This window comes from Chenopodium album, chromosome 3 (genome assembly GCF_948465745.1).
Source record: "Chenopodium album chromosome 3, dcCheAlbu1.1, whole genome shotgun sequence".
NCBI classification, from domain to species: Eukaryota; Viridiplantae; Streptophyta; class Magnoliopsida; order Caryophyllales; family Amaranthaceae; genus Chenopodium; species Chenopodium album.
The window spans coordinates 78,057,200-78,073,089 of NC_137836.1; the positions used below are offsets into that span (position 1 = coordinate 78,057,200).

The 15,890-nt window shown below is 33.4% G+C and overlaps 1 protein-coding gene across 1 annotated transcript; it reads left to right on the forward strand.

Moving 5' to 3' along the window:
- The first annotated feature begins 592 nt into the window (after positions 1-592).
- LOC145624314 (beta-amyrin synthase 1-like) lies at positions 593-7,998 on the forward strand. The gene is made up of 18 exons (XM_081677319.1): positions 593-1,133; positions 3,257-3,442; positions 3,561-3,650; positions 3,761-3,958; positions 4,073-4,157; positions 4,269-4,435; positions 4,545-4,736; positions 4,816-4,929; positions 5,041-5,163; positions 5,486-5,608; positions 5,727-5,825; positions 5,987-6,043; positions 6,351-6,397; positions 6,510-6,653; positions 6,895-7,072; positions 7,290-7,367; positions 7,530-7,613; positions 7,736-7,998. Exons 1-18 carry the CDS (start codon positions 933-935, stop codon positions 7,859-7,861), a joined length of 2,292 nt encoding a protein of 763 aa, XP_081533445.1. The 5' UTR covers positions 593-932; the 3' UTR covers positions 7,862-7,998.
- Positions 7,999-15,890: the final 7,892 nt, after the last annotated feature.

The following is a 15,890-nucleotide window of genomic DNA, read 5'->3' on the forward strand; positions in this document are numbered from 1 at the left end:
ATTATTATCATCATTAGTACTAAAAATGTGTTAGTCCATACTTTACTGTAATTTTAATAAGTCAAACTCATCATGTTTAGTCATGTAATCATATATAAAACTTTAGTAATTTTATAATTATGGTGTAAATTTAATAATTATATACGAGTTAGTTTACAACTTTACAAGCGATGTATGAGGAGTCGAGAATCCACACAATTAATTTAATAGGCAATACATTCGACCCCAAACTAAGCTAAGTTTGGTCTAGTGGTAAGGATTGCACTTTCCAACCTTGAGGTTAAGAGTTTAATTTCCAATAGAGGCACTTTGAGGGTGGGGGATTCCTTACCCTTCCTCCTTCACTCTCAAAAGTGTCTGACTTGTAAATACCGGACCAAAAAAACCGTAAGGGTTGAGGTTCGGTCAGACTCCTTCTCCTTACCATAAAATATAAAAAAAAAAAAAAAAAAAAAAAAAAAAAAAACGACCACAAAATAAATCGTCATACACGTAGATTGCTTTCGTAGCAACGAGGAAAGCGAGGAGCGCGAGATAAATAATAAACCTCATCATATCGCTCAACGTCTTCGTCTTTCCTACATAAAATATTTCATTATTTATTTTCCCTTTTCCCACTTAGTTATTGGACCAACCTAGCATATTATATAATATATGCATGCATAATTTCTTGTATTTTTCACACACATATTTTAATATTCATACATCAAAGTTTTCATATAAAAGTCACTCTACCATATCTAATTGAGCACAACAAAACATAAAACTTGCCAACTACATCGCATAGTAATTTGAGCTGATCAATTATATAGTATATTGTCAGTTAGTTTGGTCACAGAAATTGTGACCCGTAATTTGAGAATTTGAAGATTTATAAATTTTGCTCAGGAAATTTTCTCTACGTGCTAAAGTTGTGAAGTTGGGATTATAAAATGTGGAGGTTAAAAGTTGGAGAAGGTGCAAATGACCCTTATTTATACAGCACTAATAACTTTGTTGGACGACAAACTTGGGAGTTTGATCCTAACTATGGCACCCCTGAGGAGAGGGAGGAGGTGGAGGAAGCACGTCGCAACTTCTACAACAATCGATTTAAAGTTAAGCCTTGTGGTGATCTCATATGGCGTCTTCAGGTTTGTTTTCTGGCTTTATTATAGATCTGTCAAGAATGTGTATTCTTAGTTTGTATTGAGTGTAAACAAGGTATATATACAAGTATACAACCTAAGTGAAGGGCCAAAACTTAACCTGTTAACCAACTAAATACAATATATACGAGCTTAACAAGATCATATTCACCTTTATTGTTTACATTGTTTAATATTTGAAGTTGATTTAGATATTGATTGGGAGCCTGGGGATAAAAAGAGGGAAAACAGTGATGAGGTTGATTTTTTAAGGTCGGAAGTTGATTTTTTATTTATTTATTTATTTTTAAATAACTCGAAAGTTGATTTAAGGTTAAACAAGTTTGTGAAATCTGAAGTGATAAGAAATTTTCCCTTACTATTACATAGCATTTGCTCAAATGGTTGGTATTGAACTTTTCCTTCATAAACGGAAGTATAGAACAAACTCCTCTTATATTGAATGTATATTCATAATTCATGTACTGTATACAAAGAATATTTATTATATCACGTTAAATAGGTTTGACAGATTATTATGTATACCCGGGTGCATGATATATCCATGAACTTTTTAATTTGTTCTCATGTTAATAATTGATATCACTTAATCATCAAATGTAGAGCAAAAACTAACTTTGTGTGAGTGCGTCATACACCCGAGTGTTTATAAAATATTTATTATAAGAGGTAATTGTGGTGTTTGTTATGTGTAAAGAATTATTTACAACGGAATAATTATAAGAGTTTGGGAGCAAGCAATACGGTAATTTTTCACACTAACATAAAATGTCGTTAGTCGTTACGAACCCCTTATTCCAGTTACATGCCAAACGCAAGATGAGGATTATGTTTATAAAATCACGTACACTATCAAATTAAACATATTAAACAATGGTGGTACTTTCCATTTTAATAGCGTACGTTACTTTGTTATTATTAATATTGTTTGGGAATGACAAAGCTCAACAATGTAAAAAATCAATCTTATTGAATTGAACTCAAGTTTATTTAAGTTTATTACACTTATTAATTCAAAAGTTGCAAAAACAATTCCAAAACAATGTTATAATACGCTTCGTATCTAATAATTTTACTCTAAGTAACATAAAAATTGAAAGAATCCAATTGGATTTAAAGTCAACGGGAACCAAGATTACTCGATTTGGTAAGATACTTTAATAACTTCATCCATTAATTAATTAATTATTGCACATGTACGAATCAGAAATCAATATTGATTTATTAATTGAATAATTAGAAATTATTTGGTAGTTGGAATTTCACAAATTGGGGTTAATAACATGTCCCTCGAGCACCTCGTGGGTAGGTTGGGCACATTCGGACTTTTACGACTACCTAAATGTATACACTCAATTTTACATGGACTATTGGACTTTATAGTCTACTCATAAAAATTCGAGTTTAAACGTGTCAAATAAGAAAATTCTTAAAATGAGAATGATTTTATGTGTACATTTTTCTAAATTACTTGTACAAGTACATATTAGAAAACTATGTGCCTTTTTTTTTATGAGGGTGTGTCTAATAGTCCATCCTTAACTACTATACAAATGATATGTCGCAATGACATTAGTAACTAGGTCCATTCTTAACTACTATACAAATGATATGTCACAATGACATTAATAACTAAAGACGGGCGATTTGAACCTGTGAATATACGTATCCCTCAATATTTGTCACTAAAACAAAAACTCCGTTTTCAAAAATTAAATAAATGTACGAAGGATTATTATGAAAACACTAGACCTCGTATGATATTTCATTATCTTTCATCTCATTCTTTTTGTGGTGTGAGATGATCATTCATGCTCCTTTAATTAGTAAACTTTAATAATTCGTACAATATGAGACAATATGATATAATTTTGTCCAACATTGATAATTAGAAAATTTAAATGCAAATTTTTTAGTTTAATAAAGTGATATAACGTTATGCACTTATATGCAAGAACATTCATCCTATTTTGCAATTTAATATTATTTTTTATAGTAAAATAATTGTATTAAACTAATGATAAATATTGAAATTACCGTGTATGGCACCGGATCTAACCTAGTTATTTAATAACCACTAATTATGCAATTAATCATTTGAACCATAGTTCCTAAGGGAGAAAAACTTCAAGCAAACAATACCTCAAGTGAAGGTGGAAGAAGGGGAGGAGATCACATACGAAACCGCGACGACAACATTAAAGAGAGCCGTGAATGTATTCACAGCCCTGCAGTCTGACCAAGGCCATTGGCCTGCTGAAATTGCTGGCCCTCAATTTTTCCTTCCTCCCTTGGTTAGTCCCTTAACAATATATGTACATTTCATTTATGTAATTCTATCATTTTATAACAAAGTTTTCAAGAGTTCGTTATAATGTAATAACATGTACATAAACATGTAATGTCATGCAGGTTTTCTGCTTATACATTACAGGGGATCTGAATTCTGTTTTCGGGCCAGAGCATCGTAGAGAGATTCTTCGTAGTATCTATTATCATCAGGTTAACTCATATTCTTTACAATATAATGATGAATTGAAGAGGTTTGACCATGGAAATACGTTTACTTTCTTAAGAAAAAATTGGACTAATTGTATAATTTATTATAATAGAATGAAGATGGAGGTTGGGGATTGCATATTGAAGGACACAGTACCATGTTTTGTACTGCACTCAACTATATTTGTTTGCGAATGCTTGGAATCGGACCGGATGAGGGTGATGACAATGCTTGTCCTAGGGCTCGAAAATGGATCCTTGACCATGGTAGTGTTACCCATATGCCTTCTTGGGGAAAAACTTGGCTTTCTGTAAGTCATTTAACGTAATTTCATATAAGTCATAACTTGAACATTATTAAATGTACTTGTGATTAATTAACTAATGTGATTGTAACAAACATATATATATTTCTACCATTTTAGATACTCGGCTTGTTTGATTGGTCTGGAAGTAATCCAATGCCACCTGAGTTCTGGCTCCTTCCGTCTTTTCTCCCTATGTATCCTGGTATAAAATTCCGTATTCCCTAGTAGATATCTTGTACAAGTTATGTTTAAAAGCTAGCTAAATTCTTGAAACTTTTGGTGCTAATAAAATTTGATGTTGATTATTATACAGCAAAAATGTGGTGCTATTGTCGAATGGTATACATGCCAATGTCATATTTGTATGGGAAGAGATTTGTAGGTCCGATCACACCTCTCATTAAACAACTTAGAGAAGAACTCTACAACGAACCCTTTGAGCATATTAGTTGGAAGCAAATGCGTCATTTGTGTGCACCGGTAAGCTCATATAACTTTGGCCTTTATTAATTTTGATAAACTCATAGATATTTTATTTTTTTTATTAAAACTTACACTAATTCAACTAATTGTTATGATTAACAAATAGGAGGATCTTTACTACCCTCATCCATTGATTCAAGATTTAATGTGGGACGCTCTTTACATCTTTACGGAGCCTCTCCTTACTCGTTGGCCTTTCAACAAGCTGATTCGAAAGAAGGCACTCGAGGTTACAATGGAACACATTCATTACGAAGATGAGAACAGTCGTTACATAACCATTGGAAGTGTTGAGAAGGTATATATCGATCAATAAGCTTATAATAATTTAGTACCTAAAGATATAAAACATTGACTAATTTCTTTGAATTTTGTAGGTTTTATGCATGTTAGCTTGTTGGGTTGAAGACCCTAAAGGAGATCATTACAAGAAACATCTTGCTAGAGTCCAAGATTACATTTGGATTGCTGAAGATGGATTAAAAATGCAGGTAATTTATCATCAAGTAGAGTTTTATTAATAAAGAAGTACTTACCAAATTCTCCAAAATTATGAAAGGTGATCATTACTAACATAAATATATGTGATAAACAAAATGCAGAGTTTTGGAAGTCAAGAATGGGATTGTGGGTTTTCCGTCCAAGCATTGCTAGCTTCAAATCTTAGCCTCGACGAAATTGGACCTGCTCTTAAGAAAGGCCACTTCTTTATTAAAGAGTCACAGGTATTCATTTTTTCTTAACTAGTGAATTTTTCATGTATATTAGGTGCAGAAATTCATATACTGATAGAGTATAAAACATATTCCTGGGCTTCAACCAAAAGCTTAAGGGCGGTTGTTAGGGAGGTGAAGCCTAGGTCGAAACCGTATCTGATACCATGATAGAGGACCAACTCAACCAAAAGCTTAAGCTGATGGTTGAGGCCCAGGAATATGTTTTATACTCTATCATATACACTTTAAGGACTAGTGTTATAAAATGTTCATAAACACTAGAAAGGAGAATAGTTGTATAACTAATGCTACATATTTGGGTATATATTAGGTTAAGGACAATCCATCAGGCGACTTCAAAGCTATGCACCGCCATATCTCAAAGGGATCATGGACTTTTTCCGACCAAGATCATGGTTGGCAAGTCTCTGATTGTACCGCGGAAGGCCTTAAGGTAATTAAGACCCTTAATGTACAATTAGATTGTATTTTTGTTATAGAAGAAAAATATAATGCATTTTGATGTTTATTTAATTTATACAATTAACTTTGGTTTCTTTTGTATTATATAGTGTTGTCTAATCTTATCGACAATGCCCCCGGAAATTGTTGGAGAAAAGATGGACCCTGAACGACTTTATGATTCAGTCAATGTCTTACTTTCTCTACAGGTAAGAATCCATTACTATATTGTAATAGTTATTTTTTTTACATATTGGCGTTCCATACACCAATATATCTTTATTTGAAGTGAGATCTATTATTATGTTAAATTTCAATTTTTCTAGCCCAAAAACTTGAAAATAATACGACATCAACTATTTATTTTCAGAGTAAAAATGGCGGGCTAGCTGCTTGGGAACCTGCAGGGGCTCAAGAATGGTTGGAGGTAAGCCATTTAATTTTACTACAACGTATTAATTTACGTATTAACAATAGAAAAATGCTATACATAGCCCTTAGGGCTACATATAAGCATTAAATTTATGCTTGAAAATCGTAAAAAGTTCAAAAATCATAAAATATATAAACACTAATTACACTGATTTATTCGTGTTTTTGTCATGAATTCCTAATTTTATACAATTTCCAAGCTAAGAGTGAATTTAATGCTTACCCTTAACAATATTATATAGTAATCAATTTGTTAATCAATGTATATGAGCTTAATATAAGTATATTTGTACGATCTCCAGGTTCTTAACCCAACAGAATTTTTTGAAGGCATTGTCATTGAATATGAGTGAGTATATATTATTCTTTATATTCATTAAATTGTTATTATGGTTTTAATTTTTTTAACTTAATGAGCAGACTACTAACAAAAAGAACACATATATATATATATATAATAGGTACGTAGAATGTACAGCTTCAGCAATTCAAGCTCTAGTTATGTTCAAGAAGTTATACCCAGGCCACAGGAAGAAAGAGATCGATAATTTCGTTGTAAATGCAGTCCGGTACCTTGAGAACACCCAGTTTCCTAGTGGAGGATGGTATGTTATATGACTTCTAAGTTCTAATACTTTGTATAGCATATCTATTCCATTTGTATATACTATCACCATTTCATATTATTTACAATGATTAAACATTTTTTTCTCTACTTCATGCCAAATCGTTGCAAATAATATGAAACGGAGGTAGTATATATTATGTTGTACGTAGTTTGTACAAGTTGTGTACGCGTTCTTATTGATAAATTTAATCTAATTAATAGCATAAATTGTATTGTAGGTATGGAAATTGGGGTATTTGCTTCATATATGGGACATGGTTTGCTCTTGGAGGGCTAGCAGCTGGTGGGAAAACGTACTACAATTGTGCTGCTGTTAGGAAGGGTGTCGAATTTCTACTTACAACGCAAAAGGAGGATGGTGGATGGGGTGAGAGTTATATTTCGTGTCCCAAAAAGGTAATTAACTATCCTTGTAATTACATATAATATAGATGATATTTGATCCCAAGTCTTGATTATCAAACCCCATATTTTCAAATACCAATTACATACTCTGTATTTAATAGAACAATTTAATACTGGACTTCGTACTCCAACTGTTTTTTTATTACTCGTAAGTTTTTTGTTTGTTTATTTGGAATTTAATTAACAATTTGTGATAAATAAACCACAGGAATTTGTGCCAATAGAAGGAAAGTCCAATTTGGTCCAAACCGGATGGGCTTTAATGGGTCTACTTCATGCTGGACAGGTATTTTCATAACTTTACTAATACTCCTCTAATAACCTAGCTTTTCCCAAAAAAAAAAAAGCGCTTAAAACTATGCTTAATTTGCCATTTTCATATATGTTTCCCATTTAGATGTTTGTTAAAAATGACGTTAATTTATACAATTTTTCTAATTATAATCAGGCGGAGAGGGATCCAACTCCTCTACATCGTGCAGCAAAGCTTTTGATCAACTCACAACTCGAAAATGGTGATTTTCCCCAACAGGTAACATTATTTATCTCCTATAATAAGTGTTAATAATTAATTTCCGATAATATAATTACGTATTAATTGATAAATTAACATAATTTTACTCTTTATGATTGGAAAAAAAAAAAAAATAACAGGAAATAACAGGGGTGTTCATGAAGAATTGCATGTTACATTATCCAATGTATAGGAGTATTTACCCAATGTGGGCACTTGCGGAGTACAGAAAGCGTGTTTCATTACCTTCTATCAACTCTGCCTAATCCATTTAATTATTTCATATCAAGCTAGATATGTTACAATAATTTTGTCCCAAAATAAGTTTTTATCTAATATGAATTATTAGAGTTGTAATTATGTAAAGTTGTACTTAATAAAATGAAAAGATAAGTCTTGTTAATTATACGTGGAAAACAAACGCAAGAGCAAAGTTTTCGCGAGTGGATTTATGGTTTATAAATCTAATATTGACAGGATAATGACTAAGGGGGCGTTTGGTTCGTAGAGTGGTATAGGTTTAGAATCAGGAATAGGGTTAAGGTGGTATCGTGTTGGAACTTGATACTTAATACCATGTGTTTGGTTCAATTCTGGAATGGAATATCATCCCCTTAATTTTATGTATTTAAACCTAATGGAATGGAATGACCAAACCCACCCCCCCCCCAAGGTTTCTAAACCCTATATCTCATGGGTTTGAGGTATGAGTTTAAAATTCATATTTTTGACAACCATACATATGGTATGGGTTTTTGTCATTCTAAACTCATACCTCATACCTATAATCTGCGAACCAAACACCCCCTAATTGAATGATATTATCAAATTAATGAGTAATAGTTGTGAGATCGAGTGAGAGATAGTTAAGGTAGGTAGAGCCCCTTCGCCTTTAAAGAATTTTGAGATCAATTCTCATTATCCGTCCTTATGGCTCTCTAAAAACACACACACAAAAGAATAGTAGTTGTCAATTATATATGTAAAAACAAATTTTAATACGGAGTATGCAAATATAAGAAACAAATTAAATAGAGGTAGTACAGAAAGACGGTGTTCATTTTTGTTGAAATCTGCTATAAGAAATCAGTGAAGAACAATATGAACTAGAGAGAGAAGAAATTAGAGAGAGAAAAGAGAGGAGAGTATTCTCATTTAGAATTAGAGAATAGCTACAACATGAATATTTATACTTAGCTATAATACTCTATGCTTAGCTTCTATTACAAGCAACAAAATCATAACAGAATTGCTGACTGATCAAGAATCTTGTAACAAACTTAGCCTACGTGGCAAACATGCCATAAGCATGACTTTAGCAGAAATAATCAGCATCATCATATTCTGCAGTATCATCAACATCCCCCCGCAAGCTGGAATGGATGGAGTCTTCAGACATGAGCAGCTTGGAAGAAAGCTTAGAGTGTTGAGTTATTGACAGAGCTTTTGTCATGATGTCTGCAAGTTGCTCTGCTGTAGGAAGATAAGTCAGTTGGATCAAGCAGCCCTCAAGAACTTTATCCCTGGTGAAATGACAATCCAATTCAATGTGCTTAGTGCGCTCATGAAAGACAGGATTTCTGCCAATGTGTATTGCACTTTGATTGTCACAATCGAGAGTTACAGGTAGCAAGTCTGTAACACCAAGATAAAAAAGCAGCCTGACAAGCCAAGTAGTCTCTGATGCAGCTGTAGCCATGTCTCTATACTCAGCCTCACTTGAGCTCTTTGAGACTGTAGTCTGTTTCTTGGACTTCCAAGATACAGGGGAGTTTCCAAAAAGAAGAACATAGCCAGTCACAGATCTTCTTGTAGTTGGACAAGATGCCCAATCTGAATCAGAAAATGCCTGGAGAGTGAGTTTAGTAGAAGCTCTGAGCAGAATACCTTGCCCTAGAGTATGAGCAATATATCTAAGAACATGCTGCAATTCTTTAACATGAGAAAGTCTGGGCTGTTGAAGAAATTGACTCAAAGTCTGGACTGAGTAAGCAATGTCAGGCCTGGTATTAGATAGAAAATTTAATTTTCCTACCAAAGATCTGTACAATTCTGGATCAGGATAGTAATCACCTTCAGAATTCTGTAGTTTCACCCCAGTAGGAAGAGGTGTTTTAGCAAGCTTTGACACATCCATTTGACATTCACTAAGCAATTCTTTAGTGAATTTCTTCTGAGTTAGAATAATCCCAGAAGGTAGGTGTGTTACCTCAATTCCCAAAAAATAATTCAATACACCAAGATCTTTGATGCTGAATTGAGCATGTAAATGAGCTTTGAAGTATTCAATTTCAGTAGAATCTGACCCTATAACAAGGATATCATCAACATAGACTGCTACTATTGTCAAAGTAGATGTACTCTTTTTCAAGAAAAGAGAATAATCATTCTTTGACTGAACATAACCCATGGCCAATAATTCAGCATTAAGCTTTGCAAACCATTGCCTAGAAGCCTGTTTTAGACCATATAATGACTTCTTTAGTTTACAGACCATATTGCTGGGATTAGCTAGCCCTTCTGGAGCTCTCATATAGACTTCTTCTGACAAATCACCATGGAGAAAAGCATTATTTATGTCCAACTAATATACTGGCCAATGATTACTTGCTGCAACAGATAAAATACACCTTATTGTGGCCATTTTCACAACTGGAGAGAAGGTTTCCAAGTAATCAATACCATATTTCTGAGTGAATCCCTTAGCTACAAGCCTGGCCTTCAGTCTTTCAACTGACCCATCTGCTTTCAATTTCACCTTAAACACCCATTTACAGCCAATTGGTTTTTTACCTTTAGGTAAGGGTACCAAATCCCAAGTATTGTTAGACATCAAGGCATCCAGTTCCTTTTTCATTGCTGTAACCTAGTCTGGGTGTTGAGAAGCCTCTAAATAACTGACAGGTTCAGAAACCTGTGCAACAACATTAATCAAAGCTCTAGCTGCTGAAGGTATAATGTTGAACTGAACCAGATTGCACCAGTGTTCAGTTACATTGCTTGCCATACAGACAAAATTGTCAAAGTGAGAAGACCATTTTCTTGGTCTGGTAGACTGTCTAGCAGATATAGGGTTTGTGTTTGGGGTAGGTGGATTTGTGTTTAAGGTTGGTGAATTTGTGTTTGAAGATTGTACTGTAATTGTTTCTGCATTTGAATGAGATTCAGGCTGTGTGATAGGAATAGGACAGGGTTCTGGAACAGTACAGGGATCTGGGATATGTGACTCTGGTTGAGGTTGTAAGTCAGGTTCTGGTTGTAGGATAAAAGGTTCAGGGATATCAAATGAAATGTCTAGCTGATAAGGTGTTTCTGTGGGTAGAAAAATAGGAATTTTAGATTGGTTTAAGGTTGAATCATAGTGAAAAGGAAGATGTTTCTCATAGAACACAACATCTCTTGAGATAATGATCTTGTTGTTTTCCAAATTCAGAACCCTGTATGTCTTTTGATCTGGAGGATATCCCATCATAACACAAGGACTTGCTCTTGAATCAAATTTTGTCCTATCATTCTTTAGAGTTGAAATGTAACACAATGAACCAAAAACTCTAAAGTGATCCAGTCTAGGCTTAGTGTTATACAGCTTCTCATAAGGTGAACTGAAATCAACACTGCTCAAAGGCATCCTATTGATTATGTGTGTTGCACACATCAAACATTCTCCCCAGAATCTGATAGGAACCCTTGACTGAAAGTATAAACCCCTTGCAGTCTCTAACAAGTGTCTGTGCTTCCTTTCAACCACTCCATTTTGTTGTGGAGTATCTGGACAAGATTTCTGATTAATGATGCCCTTATCATTATATAAATGCAAGATTTCACCCTCACAGAGTTCTTTAGAATTATCAGTTCTAATGCATAAAACCTTAGCACCAAACTGATTTTCAATCAACAGTACAAGGTTATTTAAGATAAAGACAACATCAGTTTTATTTTTCATCAAAAAAGTCCAAGTGTGCCTTGAGAAGTCATCAACAATAGTAAAAAAATAACTACAACCATCATGAGTCTTAGATTTGTATGGCCCCCAAGTATCAACATGAAGTAAATCAAAGCACTTAGTTGATCTAAACAAACTAGAATGAAAAGGAAGTCTAGTCTGCTTAGCTTTGTGACAGACTTGACAAACTATATCACAACCAGCAGTGCTATTAAAAGCATTATTGACTAAATGCAACTTATTAAAAGGAAGATGCCCTAGCCTAAGATGCCAGAGCTTAGCTGCTTCATTATTAACCAATGAAGAAGAACTTGGAACAGATAGAACAGTCTTCTGCTGCTTCAGAGGATCAGAATCATCAATTGAATATAAGCCAGAACTCAAACTACCAAGAACCAAGGAATGATTCATGGTTGGATCCTGAATTAAGCATTTATCATGAGTGAAAGTAATTTCACAGTTCAAATCCTTACACAGTTTGTAAGTTGAAATTAAATTGAACTTGAAACCAGGCACATGCAACACATTCCTCAACTGTATGCCATTTTCAAAATTAACAGTTCCAATATGCTCAACTATTACTTTCTTTCCATCAGCAATAGTAATAGTGTTAGGAAATTTATCAAACACTTTATAATCACTGAACAGATCAATATTAGAGCAAATATGGTCAGTTGCTCCACTGTCAATAATCCAGCTAGAGTTTGAGCAAGTAAGTAAGCAATTACCTGCCACAAAACCTCCTGCAGATGGCCCTGGTGCAAATGAACCTCCAGCTGAGCTTGCACCAATATCCTGAGATTGCAGAGCCTTCATGATAGAAGTGTAATGATCCATGGACATAGTGACCTGAGCATCTGATTCAGTATACACATCATCATCAATATCAGCATTTTGTGCCACTACAACAACTTTCTTGCCTTTGAACTTGCTGTTGTTGCTAAAGTTAGGAGGATATCCATGTTTCTTGAAACATTTATCAACAGTATGGCCTGGAATTTTGCAATATTCACATAATACAGGATTAGCTTTCCTATTCTGATAATTTGCTGAACTCTGATATTGTGGCTTGTAATACTGTGGATATTTTCTTGAATCTGCAGCAAATGCCATGACCTTAGTGTTATCATTAACACTTAATTCCTGCTGCTTCTCCTCCTGAATCAATAATTTGTAAGCAAGAGAAATAGGAGGAAGAGGCTGCATCATCAGAATATTAGATCTAGTGTTATTGTACTTATTGTTCAATTTCATCAACATTTGTACTAATCTCTCCTCCTGCTGTTGTTTGAGAAACTTCTGAGTTAAACCACAAGTACATCCACTGCAATTACAGGTAGGTAAGGGACTCATTTCACTTATCTGATCCCAAATTGCTTTGATCTGAGTGAAAAAATCTGCAATCGAAGTTTCAGCTCCTTGATGTAGATTTGTTAATTTCTGCTGCAGAGTAAAGAGTTGAGGACCAGAGGTTTGGGAATATCGTTCCTCCAGATCCTTCCAGATCTCTCTAGAAGTAGTGAGATATAGAACACTTCGAGCAATAGAAGTATCCAAAGACCTCAGAATGTAAGAGATGATTATTGCATCACATCTCTTCCATGCTGAATGAACATAATCAGTAATAGCAGGTTGAGGAAGACTGCCATCAATGAAGCACAATTTGTTTTTAGCAGACAATGCAATGATCATACTGCATTTCCACTCACCATAACCTTCACCAGAAAATTTCTCAGAAATCAAGGATTGACTAGTGTTCTCAGAAGGATGAATGAAGTATGGACTGGTAGGATCCTGAGTAGGAGGAAGAAGACTTGCCGCCATTGAAGAAAAATTTAAACAGCAACAATAAAATTGAACAAACTCTCAAGAATCAAACAAAAATGATTCGCAGAAATTTGAACAATCAATCAACAATAAAAAAATGTAACAATCAGAGTAAATTGCGGAAGATCGAAGAACAGGAACTAGCAGAATTTCAACAACAATTCTGGAATTCCAGAAGCGAAGCTCTGATACCATATTGAAATCTGCTATAAGAAATCAGTGAAGAACAATATGAACTAGAGAGAGAAGAAATTAGAGAGAGAAAAGAGAGGAGAGTATTCTCATTTAATTGAATTCAGAATTAGAGAATAGCTACAACATGAATATTTATACTTAGCTATAATACTCTATGCTTAGCTTCTATTACAAGCAACAAAATCATAACAGAATTGCTGACTGATCAAGAATCTTGTAACAAACTTAGCCTACGTGGCAAACATGCCATAAGCATGACTCTAGCAGAAATAATCAGCATCATCATATTCTGCAGTATCATCAACAATTTTATTTTATTTTTTCTTTTATTTCATGATAACAATTAATAATTACACTCAAATTGTGTAGTGGGTGGGTGTACAAAAATGTGGGAGTATAAAAATAAGAGAAAGTGAATATGTGTCATTATTTTGAAGTAATAGAGGGTAAGAGGATAAATTTTCCAAAAATAGCATAAATCATAGTGTTAAGATCTCCATTACTCTTAACAAAAATGAATTGAAAAGTGTTCAATCATAAATCATAGTGTTAAGATCTCCCTACTCTTAACAAAAACTGATTTGAGGCACTGATCAAACGAGTAATCCCAAAATAAGTAACAAATAAGACCCTAACTAAACGAGTAACCCCAAGATAAGTAACAAATAAATGGCTCTAAACCGCCTAAATTTGACCAAGCATAATGGGTGTGCCATTCAGAGGCACTAACGCTTCTTGCCGCTGACGCAGATAGCTGATCATCTTAAACTAATCATATAACTTGAGATTTGAAGCTTTATTTGAGGTTTGTAATATATCGTTGGAAATCTCTTGAATACCACTCACCAGTGCTATATATTTAAATCATTGCATTATCATTGCAGATCAAAAGTTTCAGCGAAATAATAGAAGGGACTCATATTCGTCAATTTCTTCACCAACATTTTGCTTCATTTTAATTCATGTTGCTACAAAAATGCTCAAAGAAATCTGAAATAAGATACCTAATATAAAAAATAACGACTCTCTTTAATACTGTTTTAGGGTGGTAAAATTTTGAAGTGATCATTTTGCTAACAAATACAATACGTATAGGTGTAAAATTTCCATCACTGTATTTTAAACTTATACAATAAAAAATAGGAAAATTTGCAAATTGCAGCCATTTAAAGTTCTTATTTTGTAAATTGCAGCCATTTAAATTTTTTTTTGCAAATTGCAGCCCCAAAAGTTCGTATAAATTGTAAATTGCAGCCCGATTCAATTTTTTCATTGGTTTACATGTTGAAAAAATTTCGGTTAAGGTTTTAGGGGTCATTTTAGCCCTTAGGGGCCCGAATTGAGCTCGGAATTAGCAAAAAAATAACGTAAGTGTCTCATATTTACAATTTCCCACAAATCGATACATTTTTGTTACGCAAAACGAGATACTTGCGTTATTTTTTTGCTAATTCCGAGCTCTATTCGGACCCCTAAGAACTAAAATGGCCCCTAGAACCTTAATCGAAGATTTTTCAACTTGTAAACCGATGAAAAGGTTGAATCGGGCTGCAATTTACAATTTATATGAACTTTTGGGCTGCAATTTTTAATTTTATTTTTAAATGGCTGCAATTTGCAAAATACGAATTTTAAATGGCTGCAATTTGCAAATTTTCCTTAAAAAATAGTATCTATGCTTTTATTATGCATGCCTTCGTAGTATTTAATTAAATAAATCAATTATATTATTGCCTAAATCATGTGCTAATTAAAGTGTGTCAACTAAATAGGTACAAAGAGAGTATTGCGTGCATGAGTAATTTAGATTTCTCTGATAAAAACTTATAGTTATTTTATGCATATTATAAAAAACTATAGTTCTCTACACAATTTGGAAATTATCATAGAACTAACTAAAGATTGTAGTTAAGAAAGGTGTCTTTGTTAAGTACAAGTATAAAATTCTGCATCAAAATAAATAAAAATAATAAGTATAAAATTCAAGTTATTTTGTTTACATTATAACAAAAAATTGTATCTTTCTCTTGAGGTTTTGTAGTTAAGAAAGGTGTCCTTGTATACTTCGTATAAAACTAAAAATTGTAATTCATTACAAAATTTTGTTAAGTCTGTGCATTACATGGTACCTAAGGTAGTTCAAATTGAATCATATCGTTGACTTCAATAATAACTTATTAATGAAGGATCTAATTAATTAAATTAATTCATATTTAATTTAAAAACTTTTTTAATTTTTATTTGGGCTTAACCTAGGTCTTTAAGCTCAATTAGCTCTGCAATGACGAAAATACCCTTCTTAAGAAACAGACTAATTACAATCAAGCCCA